The sequence below is a fragment of the Heterodontus francisci genome, chromosome 6 (assembly GCF_036365525.1).
Source record: "Heterodontus francisci isolate sHetFra1 chromosome 6, sHetFra1.hap1, whole genome shotgun sequence".
NCBI classification, from domain to species: Eukaryota; Metazoa; Chordata; class Chondrichthyes; order Heterodontiformes; family Heterodontidae; genus Heterodontus; species Heterodontus francisci.
The window spans coordinates 87,287,700-87,306,715 of NC_090376.1; the positions used below are offsets into that span (position 1 = coordinate 87,287,700).

General features: G+C 41.5%; 1 protein-coding gene across 3 annotated transcripts in view; it reads left to right on the plus strand.

The window, feature by feature from the left end:
• Positions 1–19,016, plus strand: part of LOC137370986 (deuterosome assembly protein 1-like) — a 202,996-nt gene that overhangs the window by 49,355 nt on the left and 134,625 nt on the right. For all 3 annotated transcript variants that reach the window (XM_068032890.1, XM_068032889.1, XM_068032891.1), the window contains 2 exons: positions 6,339–6,434; positions 13,859–13,996. In XM_068032890.1, the coding sequence (XP_067888991.1) occupies positions 6,339–6,434; positions 13,859–13,996 (234 nt within the window). The remainder of the gene's footprint in view (positions 1–6,338; positions 6,435–13,858; positions 13,997–19,016) is intronic.

Sequence of the window (19,016 nt, forward strand, 5' to 3'; positions counted from 1 at the left end):
CTTTCTGTTTATTCACACATTTCAATGTATCTATTGCATGTATCGTTCCATTCCTTGTTTTGCCACTCAGTGTATTATTCTACACTTTTCTGGTATATCTGAGCATGGTAAGAATAGGGAAATTTGCACTGTGATGTACTTGCACCACATAGACTGCAGCGGTTCAAGAAGGGGGCTCGCCACCATGTTCTCAAGGGCAATTAGGGATGGGCAATAAATGCTGGCCTTGCCAGCGACGCTCACATCCCAAGAATGAATATTTTAAAAAAGCAGGGAACTTTCCCTAAGGTCAGATGCACCGTCTTCCCACTGTCATGTCTTGTCCTGTCCCCTACTCATTCATTCCCACATAGGCAAATACACAATATTAGGTATGGGGGAGAGGGGTTAGATTTTCAACTTGCCACCTGCACTTATATCAGTGGGCATGAAAATCATACAGTATCTATAATGGCCAGCCAATCAACAATGCCAGTTTTATGCCTGGGCAGACAGTTGAAAATATATCTTACAATGCAAGTTTTGTTTGAAGGTGTATTGGGAACCAGCATTCTATTGCTCATTCCTATCCTGTCAGTTTGGGCCAAGAAAAGCAACAAGGCAGCACCTCACAGCATCCTATGTTCCACTTACCAAATCTTTCAAACGTCATTGCCGCTACACATATCCCACCTGATGCACTTACAGACCTTAATGAGGTAGCTTTGATTGAGGCACAGATGAGGATGAGCGAATGGCGGTGGCAGAAGAGAATTCGGGACCAGATCACTGCATGGGTGCCATCTTGAGCTCTTGGGAAACCTGGCACCCGGGAAAAGTTTTGTACTTTGTCAAGATGTTACCTCCTTTCCATGGGGAAAGGGATGAACATGCTAATTTTTTCCAATATGATATCTGCCATTTTGTGTAAATCTCAGCATATCCAGGTTTGCCAGCAAGATAAGTTCAGTATCATCCCATTTAGTATCATAGAATGGTTACAGCACAGAAAGAGGCCATTTGGCCTGTCATGCCCATGCCAGCTCTTTGCAAGAACAGCTCAGCTAGTCCCACTCGTCTGTCCTTTCCCCATAGCCCTGCAGTGTTTTTCTCTTTAGGTACTTATCCAATTCCCTTTTGAAACCCACAATTGAATTTGCCTCCACCACACTCTCAGGCAGTCCAGATCCTAACCACTCACTGTGTAAAAACATTTTTCTGCATGTCGCTGTTGGTTCTTTTGTCAATCTCTTAAATCATTGTCTTGCGCTTCTCAACTCTTCTGCCAATGGGACTATTTTCTCTATCTACTCTGTCCGGACCCCCCATGATTTTGAACACTTCTATCAAATCTGCTCTCAACTTGCTCTAAGGAGGACAACCCTAGCTTCTCCAATGTATTCATGTAACCAAAGTCCCTCATCCCTAGAACCATTCTCATAAATTTTTTCTACACCCTCTCTAAAGCATTTACATCCTTCCTAAAATGTGGTGCTTAGAATTGGGCACAATGCTCCAATTGAGGCTGAACCAGTGTTTTATAAAGGTTCATCATAACTTCCTTGCTTTTGTACTCTATACCTCTATTTGTAAAGCCCAGGATCCCATATGCCTTTTTAACCACTTTCTTAACCTGCCCTGCCACCTCCAGTGATTTGTGCACATATACCCCCCCAGGCTTTTCTGTTCCTGCACACCCTTTAGAATTGTTCCCTTTATTTTATTTTGCTCCTCCTTGTTCTTCCGACCAAAATTTAACACTTCACGTTTCTCTGCACTAAATTTCATCTGTCACGTGTCCACCCATTTCTGCAGCCTCTGTCCCTCCTCACATTTCAAAATACTTTCAAGCTTTGAAATTGTGCCCTGTACACCCAAGTCAATATATATATCAAGTCAATATATATCAAGAAAGCAGTGGTCCTAATACCAATCCTTGGGGAACCACACTATACAGCTCCCTCCAGTCCGATAAACAACCGTTCACCACTACTCTTTGTTTCCTGTTACTAAACCAACTCAGTATCGATGCTGCCACTTTCCCTTTTATTCCATGGGATTCAACTTTGCTGGTAAGTCTGTTATGTGGCACTTTATCACATGCCTTCTGGAAGTCTATACACACTTCATTACCCTCTCAGCCATATCTGTTAACTCATCATGGAGCTCAATCAAGTTATTTAAAATGATTTGGTGATGAATTGCCATCATCCATTAGAGGTGCAGAAGCACCATTTTTATTTAATGCTTGATCATTTAGAGCTATAATCCCCAAATTACAAAAGGAGTTCATAATGTTTGTCTGTAACACTGTATGGCACGTATTTCAATAAAACATATGCAAGTCCTCTCAAGCAAACCAAAGTTTTCCTGGTCCGTAATCAGTTAGTTCTGCATAAGTTCGACAGTCAATTTTTCAATGCTCAGCTATCTTGAAAATATTATTATAACACAGTCCTTTAGCGATGGCCAATAAATGCTGGCTTTGCCAGTGACACTCACATCCTGAGAACGAATGAACAAAAAAAATCAAATAATGCATCCAGTACATATGCCAATAATATCCAGCGCAGTTTACTGAGTCACTGGAATTAATGCTGTCAATCATTTTTCTGCAAAGGCACTAGAGATAATTCTGTGAATTATTGCCTGATCCCCTTGTCCAATGACTGAGCTAAACCTTTATGTTGTAAAGATCCTGCACTGTCTGTAATTTGCAAAATTATTCATAACAAGAGCATTTTTCTAAGGTGGTTACCAAGTTGAAAAGCCACTTTTGTAACCAGTTTGAAAACTTTACTGAAATCAGTCAGACACTCTTGTTCCTGTACTTAAGTGGATGATTTTGAATTTCTCAAAAATAGAAAGGGTTTGCAGATCTGCCAATAAATATAGTGTGTCTTATATGTCCTGGACATGTTGCAGCTGAGCAACACTGATTGATTGACTAAAAGCAAAATACTGTGGATGCTGGAAATCTGAAATAAAAACAAAGTGCTGGAAATATACAGCAGGTCTGGCAGCATCTGTGAAGAGAGAAACAGAGTTAACATTTCAGGTCTGTCACCTTTCATCAGAACCTGAAATGTTAACTCTTGTTTCTCTCTTCACAGATGCTGCCAGACCTGATTGATTGATTGTTTACTTTCATCTGTGACAGCAATGTTTTTCAATATTAATGGAACATTTTTCATGTCATAGACACTTATTTGAAGTAAACAGAGTTTCACAAATCTTGCACCTTGTGAGTTGAAGTATTACTGTTTGTCTATTGATGTTTCCTATACATGTTTTTCCCCAGATGAAGTTTTACCCATATAATGGATTCTCTAATCACTCGATGTTTTGTCATAGTGGTTGTTCCGGTGTAACTATGACTTAGTGCGCCGTTAAAAACTCAGTTACTCCAGATTGAGCTAGGCTAAACATTTTCATTGCTCCTTAGAGTGAAAATAATGGATAAACTGTTGAAGTTTTCAACAGCAGCACATTGACATGACCTTTCTCAAGGTCAGGCCATTTAACTAACTTGAACACCCTCCTTGTGCATCTTGGCCCAGGCACCGGGAGCATAGTGATGGAGTTTGTGGATTATCTGGCGCAGCCCAGCTCTTACTGGCACCTGCGAAAATTTAACAGGATAGCTACAAAATGACAAAATGGTATGTGGTCCCATGGTAGAGGAGGGTGGGTTTGAGCTCTTCCAGTATTTGGAAAGCAGAAAATATTCTTTAAGTATTTACCATCCTTCTAAAGTCTGTATTGGATGGGTATGGAGAGAATTAGCAGGGGGAAAAAACAACTGCATACCCAATCCCTTGTTTGCAACATGAGAAGAAATAGGAGCAGCAGCAGACCATACAACCCCTCAAGTCTGCTCCAACATTCAATAAGTTAATGGCTGAAACCTCTATATCAACTCCACTCTCACACCCTATCCCCATATCCCTTGATTCCCTTAGTGCCCAAAAGATCTATGGACCTCAATCTCTCCTCAAAGGACAGCCCTCTCATCAAGAGAATGTATCAATTTAGTGAACCTTCAAGAACCCTTTCCAAGGCAAGCACATCCTTCCCTAGGTAAGGAAACCTAAACTGTACACAGTACTCCAGGTGTGGTCTCACCTTAGTCCTGTATAATAGCAGCAAGACCTCCTAACTCCTATTATCCAACCCCCTTGCAATAAAGGCAAACATACCATTTACCTTCCCAATTGCTTACTGTACTTGCATGTGACTTTTGTACAAGGACCCCCAAATCCCTCTGAATACCAACATTTACTAGTCTCTCGTCTTTTAAAAAATATTCAGCTCTTCCATTCTTCCTACTAAAGTAGGTAATTTCACACTTCCTCTCATTATACCCGATCTGTCTCCTTCTTTCCCATCACTTAACCGGCCTATATCCCTTTGCAGCCCCTTTATGTTCTCCTCACAGCTTACTTTTGCACCTAGCTTTGTATCATCAGCAAACTTGAATATATTACACTTGGTCCTCTCATCTAAGTCATTGATATAGATTATAAATAGTTGAGGCCCAAGCACAGATCCTTGTGGCATTTCACTAGTTACACCTTGTCATCCCAAAAATGACCTGTTTATTCCTATTCTCTGTCGGTTAACCAATCCTCAATCCATGCTAATGTATTACCCCCAATCTGATGAACCCAAATCTTGTGTAACAAATTCTTGTATGGCACCTTAACGAATGTCTTCTGAAAATCCAAATATGCTACATCCACTGGTTCCCCCATATCTAGGGAATTCTGAAAGATCAAAACCAGTGTACCCACCTTCTCTGCAGTCTCCTCTTTTAAAACACTAGAATGTTGGCCATAAGGTCCAGGGGATTTATTGGCTTTTAGTCCCATTAATTTTTCCAGTACCTTTTCCTTACTAGTATTAATTTCTTTAAATTCCTCACTCTCATTAGATCCTTGGTTCCCCACAATTTCTGGTATGATCTTTGTGTCTTCAACTGTGGAGAGAGACACAAAATATTTGTGTCTGCCATTTCCTTATTCCCCATTAGAATTTCCCGATCTTTGCCTCTAAGGGACCTATGTTTACTTTTGCTAATCTCTTCCTTTTTACATACTTATAAAAGCTCTTACAATCTGTTATTATATTTCTTTATTTATATTTCTTGCTAGTTTACTCTCATTCTATTTTTGCCTCCTTTATCACTTGTACAAAGATTTGGTGGGGTTGATATAGAGAAACTATTCCCTGTGGTGGAAAATCAAGAATGAGGGGACATAATCTTAAAATTAGAGCGAGGCCATTTAGGAGTGAAATTAGGAAGCACTTTTTCATCAAAGGGTAATAGAAATCTGGAATTTTCTGCGCCAAAAGGCAGTGGATGATGGGGGACAATTGAAGCTTGGGCGGCACAGTGGCGTAGTGGTTAGCACTGCAGCCTCACAGCTCCAGTGACCCGGGTTCAATTCTGGGTACTGCCTGTGTGGAGTTTGCAAGTTCTCCCTGTGTCTGCGTGGGTTTTCTCCGGGTGCTCCGGTTTCCTCCCACAAGCCAAAAGACTTGCAGGTTGGTAGGTAAATTGGCCATTATAAATTGCCCCTAGTATAGGTAGGTGGTAGGGAAATATAGGGACAGGTGGGGATGTGGTAGGAATATGGGATTAGTGTAGGATTAGTATAAATGGGTGGTTGATGGTCGGCACAGACTCGGTGAGCCGAAGGGCCTGTTTCAGTGCTGTATCTCTAAACTAAAACTAAAAAAAACTTTCAAGACTGGGATCAGGTGATATAGGGTAAAGGCAGGTAAATGGAGTTAAGATACAGATCAGCAATGATCTGATTGAATGGCGGAACATGCTTGAGGGCTGAATGGCATATTCCTGTTCCTATCGGTGGCACAATCCACACCATGAACGACTGTCCACCTAACAGATACTGTGCCATTATTGCTTGTGTTAATCATATACCACACTGGTCCTGATTCACTGGAAACAGTTGAAACTGTTGCCTTTATTTCCCATAGTGTACCTGCTGCTGTATGAGATGATTGTGAGGAGGATTCTGGCATTCCAGGTTATAGTACAACATGCCTGGAAGAAGATGATGACTGTAATCTTTTCAGTTGTTGACATTTCAAAAAGCTAATTACGATAAATTCAACGCTCTTATACTCCTAACAGGGAGCCATGCTCAAAGGGAACACAAATTGGAGATAGACCTACTTGTGTTGAATCTTGAGTCCATGCTCCCTTCAAGCATAGGTTCCTTACTGGGAGAAGAGAAGTTATAAATGTGTCCTTTTATCTGCACGTTTACCATATAACAATAACTGCTCAATGAAGAAATGAACAGACATTAGTGAGACATTCTATTTTGTAGGTGGATAAACTTCGTCAGCAGCTAGAAGACTCTGAAAGCTCCCATAGAGAAATGATACAGAAGTATGAAGAACGTCTTAAATCCTTTAAATCTGATGTAAGTGTAAATGTCCTTTATTGTAAAGATTCAATCACAGTTTAAACAATTGTTTGTTCAAGCAGCAAATAACAGTTAATATTCTGATTAAAGTTATATACAATTTTGTTTGTGGAAAAGTATTTTAAGCTGGTGATTGGAATCTCAAAATAATAGCTTGTAAACTTTCTCTGAGCTGTTCCTGCATCACTATATGGACATAAATGGGATTTCTGCCTCACTTCCTAGAAAATTATAATGCAGAGTGGCAGCAGCTCCAAAGCAATTTTTGACCTATGTATTTTTAAAATAAAATTTAAAGGTTAGTCTTTTGGCTAGCAGGAGAGTCTGGATAAAGGTTTTCACACCCTCAATTCTTTCATCCAGTTGCATAGCAAGCATAGTCTTCATTGCCTTTAATGTGAGGTTTGATTCTGATCCTTCTTTAATGGTGCTGCCCCAGCTAACTGCCTTGTAGTTAATCCCACTTCTAACAGTCAAATGGAAGAAAGAAAAGCCTAAAGAAGATGACATTAGTATGCCAATAGTCTCAAAAAACCCACATAGAAGGAAAAGTTCAAAATTCTGACAGTCCCTCAAATCATATAGGTTTGTAACTGAGGATACTGTCTGGCCTCAAAGGAACACAGGATGGCTGCATTCACATCACCATTTGGTCTTGCCATTGCAGACATTTTACATTATGCTTTCAAGATTGCAACTACCAGTACAAGTTACTTCTTTGCCCTTTCCTTTGTCCTTTGCCCATTTACAAATGCTTGTCTATTCCAAGAGGGAGCTGTCCTTGAAGGGAGTACCAAGTCAGGGATAGAGCTCCAACATTGTAGCACTGATTCTTTGGTCTGTGCTCTAAGGCTGTGATACTTCTTGTCACATTCATACTTAGAAAACTGGCAGTTGAGAATGTTATGATCCCTGTGGAGACCACCAACAAACCAAACAAATTCAAATCCACCAACTGGTGCCAATTTAGGAAACTAAATACCAAACGGACAAGATTTCACATTTATAAATTTTACTTTAACATTCAAACCAAAACCAACATAAATTAAACAAGAACTAACAGTTAACTCACAAGCAATATATGTATATCTTAAAGGTTACATGTTAACAATTGGATGCAACAAAGGTAGTCCTTACTAGTCCTCTAAACAGGCTTATCAGCAAGATGGCATTGCACAGTCTCACAGTAGAACAAAATCAGGATCATCCTCAGGTAGTTTTTCAAGTTTGTTCTCCAGGATGTAATACAGAAGTAAAGAGGTCCCGTCGATAGAGAGCGATGCAATTTTCCCTTTAATGGTGTGGTTTTATCGCCTCTTGAACAGCCTTAGCCTTGCCCACTACTGTCCTGATGGCATGGCACAGTTGATAACTTTTCAGTCACCGAAGACAGCAGCCGTGGGTCAATCACCAATGGTCAGCCCCCAGCCTGTATCTTTAAGACAATCTGGCTGATTTCCCATCCACTGCAGAGTCCTACACAAAAGTCTTTTTACTAAACACACACAGCCTTTAGCTGGCTTAACACTCTGTCGAGTGTTCTTGAAACTGAAACAACCACTCAGTCACATGTCCTTGGTTAAAAAAACAACTGTTTTATTTTCCTCAGTCACAGGTCCGTTTGTTTATCTAACCTGGGTTTGACTTCCAAACTGGAAACCCCCAGCCCCAAATCAGGAACCATCTCAAGAATACAAACACAAGCTTTACTGCATCACACTTCATCCCCCCCACCCATGGAAAAAAGAATGCCTTACCGTAGGAAGGTCTTCTTTCAAACAATGCAAAAAGAAAATAAATTCTTAATATAATAAACATTTTTAACAAATAGCTTCTTGTATATGGTACAGGTAATATTTCACATTTCAGAGCTTCCCTTTACTCTTTCTTAAACTCTGGACAGAGCATCAGTAATTACATTGCTTTTTCCTGCAACATGTACAATTTTCAGTATAAGTGACTATAACATTAAACTCCAGCAGAACAAACTGAGGTTCTTTGTTCCGAATGTCTCCAGAAACACAAATGATTGTGCTCTTTATAAACTAATATTTCTCTCTGACTATTGGTTACATATACCTCAAACTATTGTAAAGCCAGTACAAGACTTAAAGTTTCTTTTTCAATGGTTGAGTACTTTATTTGATGTTTATTAAGCTTCCTAGAAAAGTAGCTAACAGGCTACTAGTACCATTATCTTGGAGCCGCACCGCTCCTATCCCTACATCACAGCCACTTTGAATGGTTTATTAAAATCTGGGGTTGCAAGAACTGGTTCTTTTATTAAAATGGCCTTTAACTTCTCAAATGCTGTTTGGCATGATTCTGACCATTCGAACTTCATGTTCTTCTTTCACAGATTAGGGACAAATTTCCTGTACAACCCACACATAACCAGAAATTGTTACACTTCTTTCTGTGTTCTAGGTCAGGAAAATCTATTAGTCCCTGAACCTTGGCCTCTCGTGGTAATACTCGACCTTGACCCACGATATGTCCTAAATTAGTGGATTTGGCCTTAGCAAATTCACTCTTTGCCAGATTTATGACAAGGTTGGGCTTGGCTAGCCTTTCAGATACAGCTCTTAAATGTCAGACATGATCCCTCCATGTACACCAAAAGGTCGACGTACACAACACAATTATTCAATTTGGCAATTACTTGATTGGTCAGTCTTTGAAATGTGGCCCATGCATTTTTCATACCAAATGGCATGACTATACACTGGAACAGACCCTCTGGTGTCACAAAAGCAGATATTTCTTTGGCTTGGTCAGATAAGGGGACTTGCCAGTATCCTTTAAGTAAATCAATCTTACTAACTAAGGCCGAGTTCCCCACCCTATCAATACAATCCTCAAGCCTTGGGATCGGACAGGAGTCTGTCTTAGTTACCGCATTAACCTTTCGGTAATCTATGCAGAATCATTGATAACCGTCTTGTTTTGGGACCAAAACAACAGGAGAACTCCAACTACTTTGACTAGGTTCAATTATATCATTACCTAACATGTATTGAACCTTCTCCCTCACTTTGGCCAGTTTACTAGGATTGAGTCTGTAGGGGTTTTGCATTAATTGATTTAGCTTCTCCTACATCAACTTCATGAATCGCCAGAGAAATACGACCTGGCTTACCTGCACATACCAGCTTATACTCCCTCAATAGGTCAGTTATGTCTTTCCTCTGGTACTCAGGTAGATGTTGTAGCACCTCATCCAGACCGTCTAAGATCTCTGGAGGTTCAATCTGGGAACACTCAGTTTCAGACTCATCATCTGGGTTATCACGTGCTCCAGTATTACCATCTACATTCTTTACCACCTGTGCTACACCTGCTGGCTGACTTTGCTCACGGTCATAGTAACTGTTCAGCATTTTCACATGGCACACCCTTTGACTTTTCCTTCTGTCTGGGGTACTAACCAAATAGTTCACCTCACTGAGTTTTCTTTTGATGAAGTAAGATCCACTAAGCCTAGCTTTCATTGGTTCACCAGGCAAAGGCAACAAAATTAGCACCTTATCTCTAGGTTGAAAAATATGTGCTTTAGCCGTCTATCCACTTGGGCTTTCATCACCTACTGAGAAACCTTGAGATATTATCTGGTCTTCTCACAAACTTTTAAGAGTCTCTCTTGAAACTCTGACACATAATTTAGGAGGATAGTTACCTCCTCCTGTGTCAAAAATTTCTCCTTAACGAGTTTAAGAGGACCTCATTTCCATAGACCAATTCGAATGGACTGAAATCGGTATACTCATTTGGTGTGTCCCTGATTGCAAGTAACAGAAATGACATCCCTTTATCCCAATCATGGGGATACTCTAAACAAGAGGCCTCAATCATGCTCTTTAGGGTTTGGTGATGTCTTTCCAAAGCACCTTGTGACTGTGGTTGATAAGCAGACGACTTGAGCTGCTTCATTCCCGAAGTACATATGACCTCCTGAAATGCACCTGACATGAAATTTGACCCCTAGTCAGAATGCATTTCTTTTGACAACCCATTCCGAGTGAAAAACTGAATCAATTCCTCATTCATAACTTTCGCTGTGATCTTTTTCAAGGATATTGCCTCTGGGTATCGGGTGGACAAATCCATGATGGCTAGGAGATACTTGTGACCTGACTTAGTTGTGGGTAAAGGTCCAATACAATCCACAAGAACCCTACTAAATGATTCGTCAAATGCAGGTATCAATATAAATGGGACTGGCTTAATCGAAGGCTGTGGCTTCCCATTCATCTGACATGTGTGACATGTCTTGCAAAAGTCAACCAGTCACTGGACTGTTTGTTTATCTAACCTGGGATTGACCTCCAACCTGGAAACCCCCAGTTCCAAATCAGGGACCATCTCAAAAATGCGAACACAAGCTGCACTGCATCACAAAAATTTCTTTTCAGGAGATTGCTCAGACAGCCACTTAGCAAGTATTTAGCAATCAGAGGTGCTCAAATTCATTGTCAACTGTAAAGAAGTCTTCATTTGCTATTTACGTGCAAGTTGCTATTATTCCAGCAAATGGAGGTAGATGTGGCACCTACCCTGGATTTGAAGCAGTGGTCCCTGAATTCTGTCCACAGATAGAACCTCATCAGATGACAATGTTAAAGGCATAGTGCATTATGGTCCTTCTGGAGATCGAATGGGCTCTGGACTCCACCTGGCACATCAGTCAGAAATGTATAGTACCTACCCAGTCTTCTTGCACCATAAAAAAAGGTGTTCTCTCTCAAACGTCAGATTAGATCTTTCGTCCACTTCCCTCCAGATTCTGGTTTATGACCTGGCTTAATAGACCATGTGCCATTATTACATATAGTGGACAGGCTCATATAAACAATTCACAAATATAGCCTGTGGTGCAATGAGGAATATTCAATATCCTGGATATGCATGCCAACTTAGAAAACTGGCAAAAACTGATGAACAAAAAAGCTGCAAACACTTCCAAAGAGCTGACAGCTAAAAACGGCTCTGAACCGTAAAAATGAGTTTTGTACCTTATGCCATTGGTATTGGGGCGGCACAGTGGCGCAGTGGTTAGCACCGCAGCCTCACAGCTCCAGCGACCCGGGTTCAATTCTGGGTACTGACTGTGTGGAGTTTGCAAGTTCTCCCTGTGTCTGCGTGGGTTTCCTCCGGGTGCTCCGGTTTCCTCCCATATGCCAAAAGACTTGCAGGTTGATAGGTAAATTGGCCATTATAAATTGCCCCTAGTATAGGTAGGGGAATATAGGGACAGGTGGGGATGTGGTAGGAATATGGGATTAGTGTAGGATTAGTATAAATGGGTGGTTGATGGTCGGCACAGACTCGGTGGGCCGAAGGGCCTGTTTCAGTGCTGTATCTCTAACTAACTAACTATACACAACCCTTCCTTCACTTGTAATTGAAACAATAAAAATCATTTAGATATATTAAAGGCTGAAAAGAAAATTCAGATATTTTAGGCACAAAATTGGTGAGACATATCTAGGGGGCCAGGGAGCATACACTCACAAGAAACATTTAAACATTTTTACATTAAAAATTACTTAATTATTTTAATTTTAATTATTTAATTATTTTTATATTTGGTAGATTTCTTTTTTTTAAAGAGGAAGAGTTGGATTCTCAGTGCACCAACCATCATCACTTGCCCAAAGATTCCCTGAATCCAGCCACCCCAGTTCATAAAGATACTCTATGTCTTTTGCATCCAGTTTACAGAGCCAAGCATCCTAATCAATTCCACCTCCTTTCACAAATTCCAGGCCCAAAATTCCAGTGGAGTGGATGAATAGAAGTTAGGTGGGGAGCAGAATTGGGGGTGGAAGCTGGATGTCAGGTTTCTGCTCTGTCGGCCAGATTCTTGCCAGGAGTTGGGTGGTGGGATAATCAAGTCTTCCCACTGCCTTCCCTAATTCTTGTTGAAGCTTTGAGAGTTTGTGTGGGGACATTCCTAGGCTATCCTGAGAATTCCACCCAGTAGGCCAATTTGGACTTATTCCTTCCGAAACTGATGCAGGGCTAGTAGTAGGCCATAATGAAGGCCCCAAGACTGTCCAAGAGAATGATAATTGATCCCAGAGGGAACAGAAGATAATTTACTACTTTATTTTTTGATCCTTCCTGGATCTCTATCAGAGTGACCGGGTAACACGGAGTTCTACTGGCAGACTGGCTGGAAATTATGGAAATTAAATGCCAGTAGTTCAGCTCTCACCCCAAATAGGATATCAAGCTAGTCTTCCACAAATTGATCTAATCTGTCCGGTAAATCTCTTGGTACCTGTGATTTTTTTTTAGAGATACAGCACTGAAACAGGCCCTTCAGCCCACCGAGTCTGTGCCGACCATTAACCACCCATTTATACTAATCCGACACTAATCCCATATTCCTACCACATCCTCATCATAGAAATCTGTACTCTTTGTTGCTCTGGTTTCAGCTTGCTGGGTTGGTGAGATATAGAAACTAGGTATTGATTACCATCACTCAATCTTAGTAGAGCAATTCTTTGGACACAACTAGGTTTCCTGCAAAAAATAATTTCCACTTCCATATGGCACAAAAAAACCTGTAATCTCTTCCTTTTACCGACTGATCCTAAACTAGGCTGGACCTTTCTGGAAAATCAGGCAATTGCTTTCACTTTTGATCCCAAGGTCCTGAATAAATGAGCATCAAAATAATGGCATGCTAATTGCTTAGTAGAATGCATTATCCAATGTTACCAACTCCAACAAAGCACAGTGGCTTTAGGAAAGGAAACTTTGCCATCCCCTGGCTATTTTTGACCATCTTGAATTCAAGTTTTCACAGTTAATATCTACAATGCTATGGTGTGGAGTAATCCGCATACTTCAGCTGAGCATTATGCCTAGGATTTGGCTACCATGGAAGATACAAACTTTGGCGCATCTGTCCTAGCAGCTAAGCTCTGTGCCCTTCTTGCAAGGACTTTCTTTCTCCTTGACCTGCATGATGTCGAGTTAGTCTCCAGTGGTATGCAACAAATACTGATGGAAGAAAGATTACATACTTTGTTGGGCCTTCTTCATTTTTCAAAGATGTAATCTCCACACATTGCGCTCACTCTGACTTTTTGCTCAGACCATATGGGAAGTCCATTTAGTCGTTGTATAATTATTTAATAGCATTGATCAAAACAAACTGTTTCTCAGACACATGTACAGCCCTTTAATACTGTAATGAAAGGCATACCACGTGGTCAGCATGTGTTAATGTTGAAAAGAGCATCAGGTGGCTTCCCCTGCCATGTAGTTTCTGCAAAGCATGATCCAGGTCAGGGTCAATTCCACTGGTATGTGGAGATGCATCTGTGAAGTGTGAAGAAAATCCTACAAAGTATGTAATTTTTGTTTTACAGAGTTCAGTTACTCATGGTTTGTTGTTGCATCTTTAGCTCTATAAACTACGTAGCAGTTATGAGAAGATGCAAAAACATCACCAAAAGCAAGCTAGAGAGGAATGCAAGGTACAGATTGCTGGTGAGAATGGGGCGATTTGCTTGAAGCAGGACAGGCTTAACAGTAATTTGGAGGTAAGTGTCTTTCCCCTAAATATGATTGTAATAATTTCTGAAACATTTAGGATTAATTTTATGTTTGTGATATTAATGGCACATATCAGGAAATCTTGGACATGCATAATTTTAACAGATGAAAATGTCAGTGTACCCACAACATTCTGATATACTAGGATGGTGGGCAAGACTCCCTGTGGCATTGTAAACCTGGAAAGCAATTCCCTAAATATAGTCATTAATTTTTGAAGAATATTGCACAAAAATCAGCACATAAAAAAAGCCAGGACCACTGACCTGACAAAGAGTGCAAAATTGTGAGAAATAAAATTTATTTTTAAGGCCCTTCACATTTTGTTTGGTAGGGTGAGTTTTTGACCTTAATTCCTTTTTAAATTAATACTCTACTCACAGCTCACAAAAAAAAAATGTGGATTTTATAAATTTGTGTCCCAGTGCAGGGTATAAGGCACTGTGAGTGTGTGTCAGGAATTTGAGCATTGAAGTATAATATTAATGAACAGAAAATCCTGTTGGGCCTGCTGGCTTCTCTGCCAGCATTACTAATTTGCATCGTCTGACGTTTCATATCCAGAACATGAATTCGTAAAATCTACCACCAGAAGTAAAATACGAAAGTCTGCTGCCTGTCAATTTGGATCAGGCTTCAAGGATGCATGCTGGAAGCTTCAAAATAATATTTAAATAAGGCTCCCGCGCTGGTTCTAGGTTCTTTTTATGAAATTGGTTTGCCCCAATTCAAATTACGGCGCTAACTATCAGAAAGCACTCCACTATTTAATGGGGTTATTCCCTCCATACAATAACAACTTGGATTTGTATAGCACCTTTTAATGTTGTAAAACATCCCATGGCGCTTCACAGGAGCATTATCAGACAAAATTTGGGATGGAGTCAAATAAGGAGATGACCAAAAGTTTGGTCAAATTATAGAACTTAGTTGCTGGTCTGTTCTGCTTTCAATTTCTGGGCCTTTTTTTTTAGGAATTTTGGATTGTGGATTCTGGGAAGAACTTTTTGCACGTGTAGGAATGGGTGTCTGCCTTGCAGATATTACATTGCCCTCTTGGATCCTCTGTTTGAATTTTAAATTCAGTTTGAGGGCAAACAACTCGGGTCTCAAACCAGTATCCTCAACTTAAACAAGGGCAATTATGGAGGTATGAAGAAGGAGTTGTCTAAAGCAGGCTGGGAAAATAAACTAAGGAGAAGGTCAGTGGATGAGCAGTGGCTGACATTTAAGCAGATATTTCATAACGCTCAGCAAAAATTTACCCCGGTCATAAAGGACTCGATGAGAAGGATGAACCACCCGTGGTTAACAAAGGCGGTCAAGGAGAGTATCCAATCAAAAGCTAAGGCATACAAAGTGGCGAAAACAGGTAGGCCAGAGGATTGGGAATTTTTTTAGGAACCAGCAGTGGATGACTTCTTCTTCTTCTTTGGCCTCCTTGTCTTGAGAGCCAATGGGTAAGCGCCTGCAGGTGGTCAGTGGTTTGTGGAGCAGTGCCTGGAGTGGCTATAAAGGCCAATACTACAGTGACAGACTCTTCCACAGGTGCTGCAGATAAAATTGGTTGTCAGGGCTGTTTCGCAGTTGGCTCTCCCCTTGCGCTTCTGTCTTCTTTCCTGCCAACTGCTAAGTCTCTCCGACTCGCCACACTTTAGTCCCGCCTTTATGGCTGCCCGCCAGCTCTGGCGATCGCTGGCAACTGACTCCCACGACTTGTGATCAATGTCACAGGACTTCATGTCGCGTTTGCAGATGTCTTTAAAGCGGAGACATGGATGGCCGGTGGGTCTGATACCAGTGGCGAGCTCGCTGTACAACGTGTCTTTGGGGATCTTGCCATCTTCCATGCGGCTCACATGGCCAAGCCATCTCAAGCACCGCTGACTCAGTAGGGTGTATAAGCTGGGGATGTTGGCCGCCTCGAGGACTTCTGTGTTGGAGATACGGTCCTGCCACCTGATGCCAAGGATTCTCCGGAGGCAGTGAAGATGGAATGAATTGAGACGTCGCTCTTGCCTGACATACATTGTCCAGGCCTCGCTGCCGTAGAGCTAGGTACTGAGGACACAGGCTTGATACACGCGGACTTCTGTGTTCCGTGTCAGTGCGCCATTTTCCCACACTCTCTTGGCCAGTCTGGACATAGCAGTGGAAGCCTTTCCCATGCGCTTGTTGATTTCTGCATCGAGAGACAGGTTACTGGTGATAGTTGAGCTGAGGTAGGTGAACTCTTGAACCACTTCCAGAGCGTGTCGCCGATATTGATGGATGGAGCATTTCTGACATCCTGTCCCATGATGTTAGTTTTCTTGAGGCTGATGGTTAGGCCAAATTCGTTGCAGGCAGCCACAAACCTGTCGATGAGATTCTGCAGACACTCTTCAGTGTGAGATGTTAATGCAGGATCGTCAGCAAAGAGGAGTTCCCTGATGAGGACTTTCCGTACTTTGGTCTTCGCTCTGCGATGGGCAAGGTTGACTAAAAAGCTAACAAAGAGGGAGAGTATTAATTATGAAAGTAAATTGGTAAATGTGACCGGAGAATTGATAACAGGGAACATGGAACTAGCAGATAATTTATACCAATATTTTGCATCGGTCTTCACGGTGGAGGACACTATAAACATTCCACGGATATCAGATAAGCAAGGAGCTAATGGGAGGAAAGATCTTGTAACAGTCTCCATCAGGAGGGTCAAAATATTTGACAAACTAATGGGACTAAAGGCAGACAAGTCGCCAGGATCTGATGGCCTACATCCAAGGGTTTTAAAGGAAGTGGCTGCAGAGACAGTGGAGGGATTGGTTGAAATATTCCAGAACTCACTGGATTCTGGGAGGGTCCCAGCAGATTGGTAAACCGCTAATGTGATGCCCCTGTTGGAGAAGGGAGGGAGACAAAAAGCAGGAAACTATTGGCCAGTCAGCCTAACATCGGTCATTGGGAAAATGCTAGAATCCATTATTAAGGAAGAAATAGCAAGACATTTGGAAAAGCTTAACGCAATCAAACAGAGTCAACATGGTTTTGTGAAAGGGAAATCATGTTTGACAAATTTGCTGGAGTTCTTTGAGAATATAACAAGCAGAATTGATAAAGGGGAACCAGTAGATGTAGTGTATTTGGATTTCCAGAAGGCATTCGATAAGGTGCTACATATGAAAGATTATTGCACAAGATAGGAGCTCACGGTATCAGGGGTAATGTATTAGCATAGATTGAGGATTAGTCAACTCACAGAAGACAGAGAGTTGGGATTAATGGGTCTTTTTCAGGTTGGAAAGACGTAACTAGTGGAGTGCCACAAGGATCAGTCCCAGGACCTCAATTATTTACCATCTATATTAATGACTTGGAGGAGGGGGCAGAGTGTTATATATCCAAATTTTCTGACGAGACAAAAATAGGTGCAAGGGCATGTTGTGATGAGGACATAAGGAATCTGCAAGGGGATATAGATAGGTTGAGTGAGTGGGAAAAAACTTTGGTAGGAAGAATCAAAAGGCAGACTATTATTTAAATGAAGAGAGACTCCGAAAAAGTGCAGCACAGAGGGATCTGGGTGTTCTTGTGCATGAAACACAAAAAGTTAGCATGTAGGTGCAGCAGGTAATTAAGAAAGCAAATGGAATTTTGGCTTCTATTGCTAGGGGGCTGGAGTTTAAAAATAGAGAAGTCTTGTTACAACTGTACAGGGTGTTGGTGAGGCCACACCTGGAGTACTGTGAACAATTTTCGTCCCCGTATTTAAGAAAGGATATACTGGCATTGGAGGCAGTTCAAAAGAGATTCACTCGGCTGATTCCTGGGATGAAAGGGTTGACTTATCAAGAATGGCTAAACAGGTTAGGCCTTTATTCATTAGAGTTTAGAAGAATAAGAATAATCTTATTGAAATGTACAAGATTCTGAGGGGGCTTGACAGGGTAGATGTTGAGAAAATGTTTCCACCAGTGGGGGAATCTCAAACTAGGGGACATAGTTACAAAATAAGGGAACACTCATTTAAAACTGAGATGCGAAGGAATTCCTTCTCTCAGAGGGTATTGAATGTCTGGAATTCTCTACCGCAGAGAGTTGTGGAGGCTAGATCACTGAAAGTATTTAAAGAGGAGGCAGATAGATTTTTGAAATATCGGGGAGTTGAGGGCTATGAAGAGCTGGCACGAAATAGGAGTTCAGGTCTGGGGCAGATCAGCTATGATCTTATTGTATGGCGTGGCAGGTTTGAGAGGCCGAATGGCCTACTCCTGCTCCTGTTTCTTATGTTCCTATGTTAGGCCTGTTTTGGGGACTTCTGGTGGAGGGGCAGCAGTGAAGAAGTCTGGAATGAGCAGGAGCAGCAGGGAGACGAGGGAGGAAGAGAAGACCAAGCCCACAGTGGGTCTTCAGCAGACACTTTTCCTACCTTATCTTGGCCAAGGAGCAATGTGTGAGGTGCCTGGAATTCATCAGGGAAATTGTCACTGAGCTTTGTCACCTGCTGCAGCCACAACTAGAGCCTAAACTGGGACATGTACAGCACTGCTTGGACCTGTCAAGGTCAACATGACACTGAATTTCTATGCCATAGTGTCATTCCAGGCTAAAGCAGGTGCCCTTAGTGACATTTCGCTGCGCAGTATACACTGCAGCATCAGGGACATGTCCGATGCACTCTTCTGTAGAAGGAACAGCGGCATCTATTTCTTGACGGACCAAGCAAAGCAGAGCGAGAGAGCACTCAGCTTCACACACATTACAGGATTCCCAGGGTGTAAACAAAAAATTCTATCAATATAGCGCCTTTAACATAATAAAATGTCTCAAGGCGCTTCACAGGAACATTATAAAACAAAATGTGCTACTGAGCCACATAAGGAGATATTGGGTCAGATGACCGAAAACTTGGTGGAAGAAGTAGGTTTTAAGGAGTATCTTAAAGGAAGAAAGCGAGGTAGAGAGGTCACGAGTGTATGGAGGCAATTGATGGCCTGGCCGGCAATGGTGGAGTGATTAAAATTG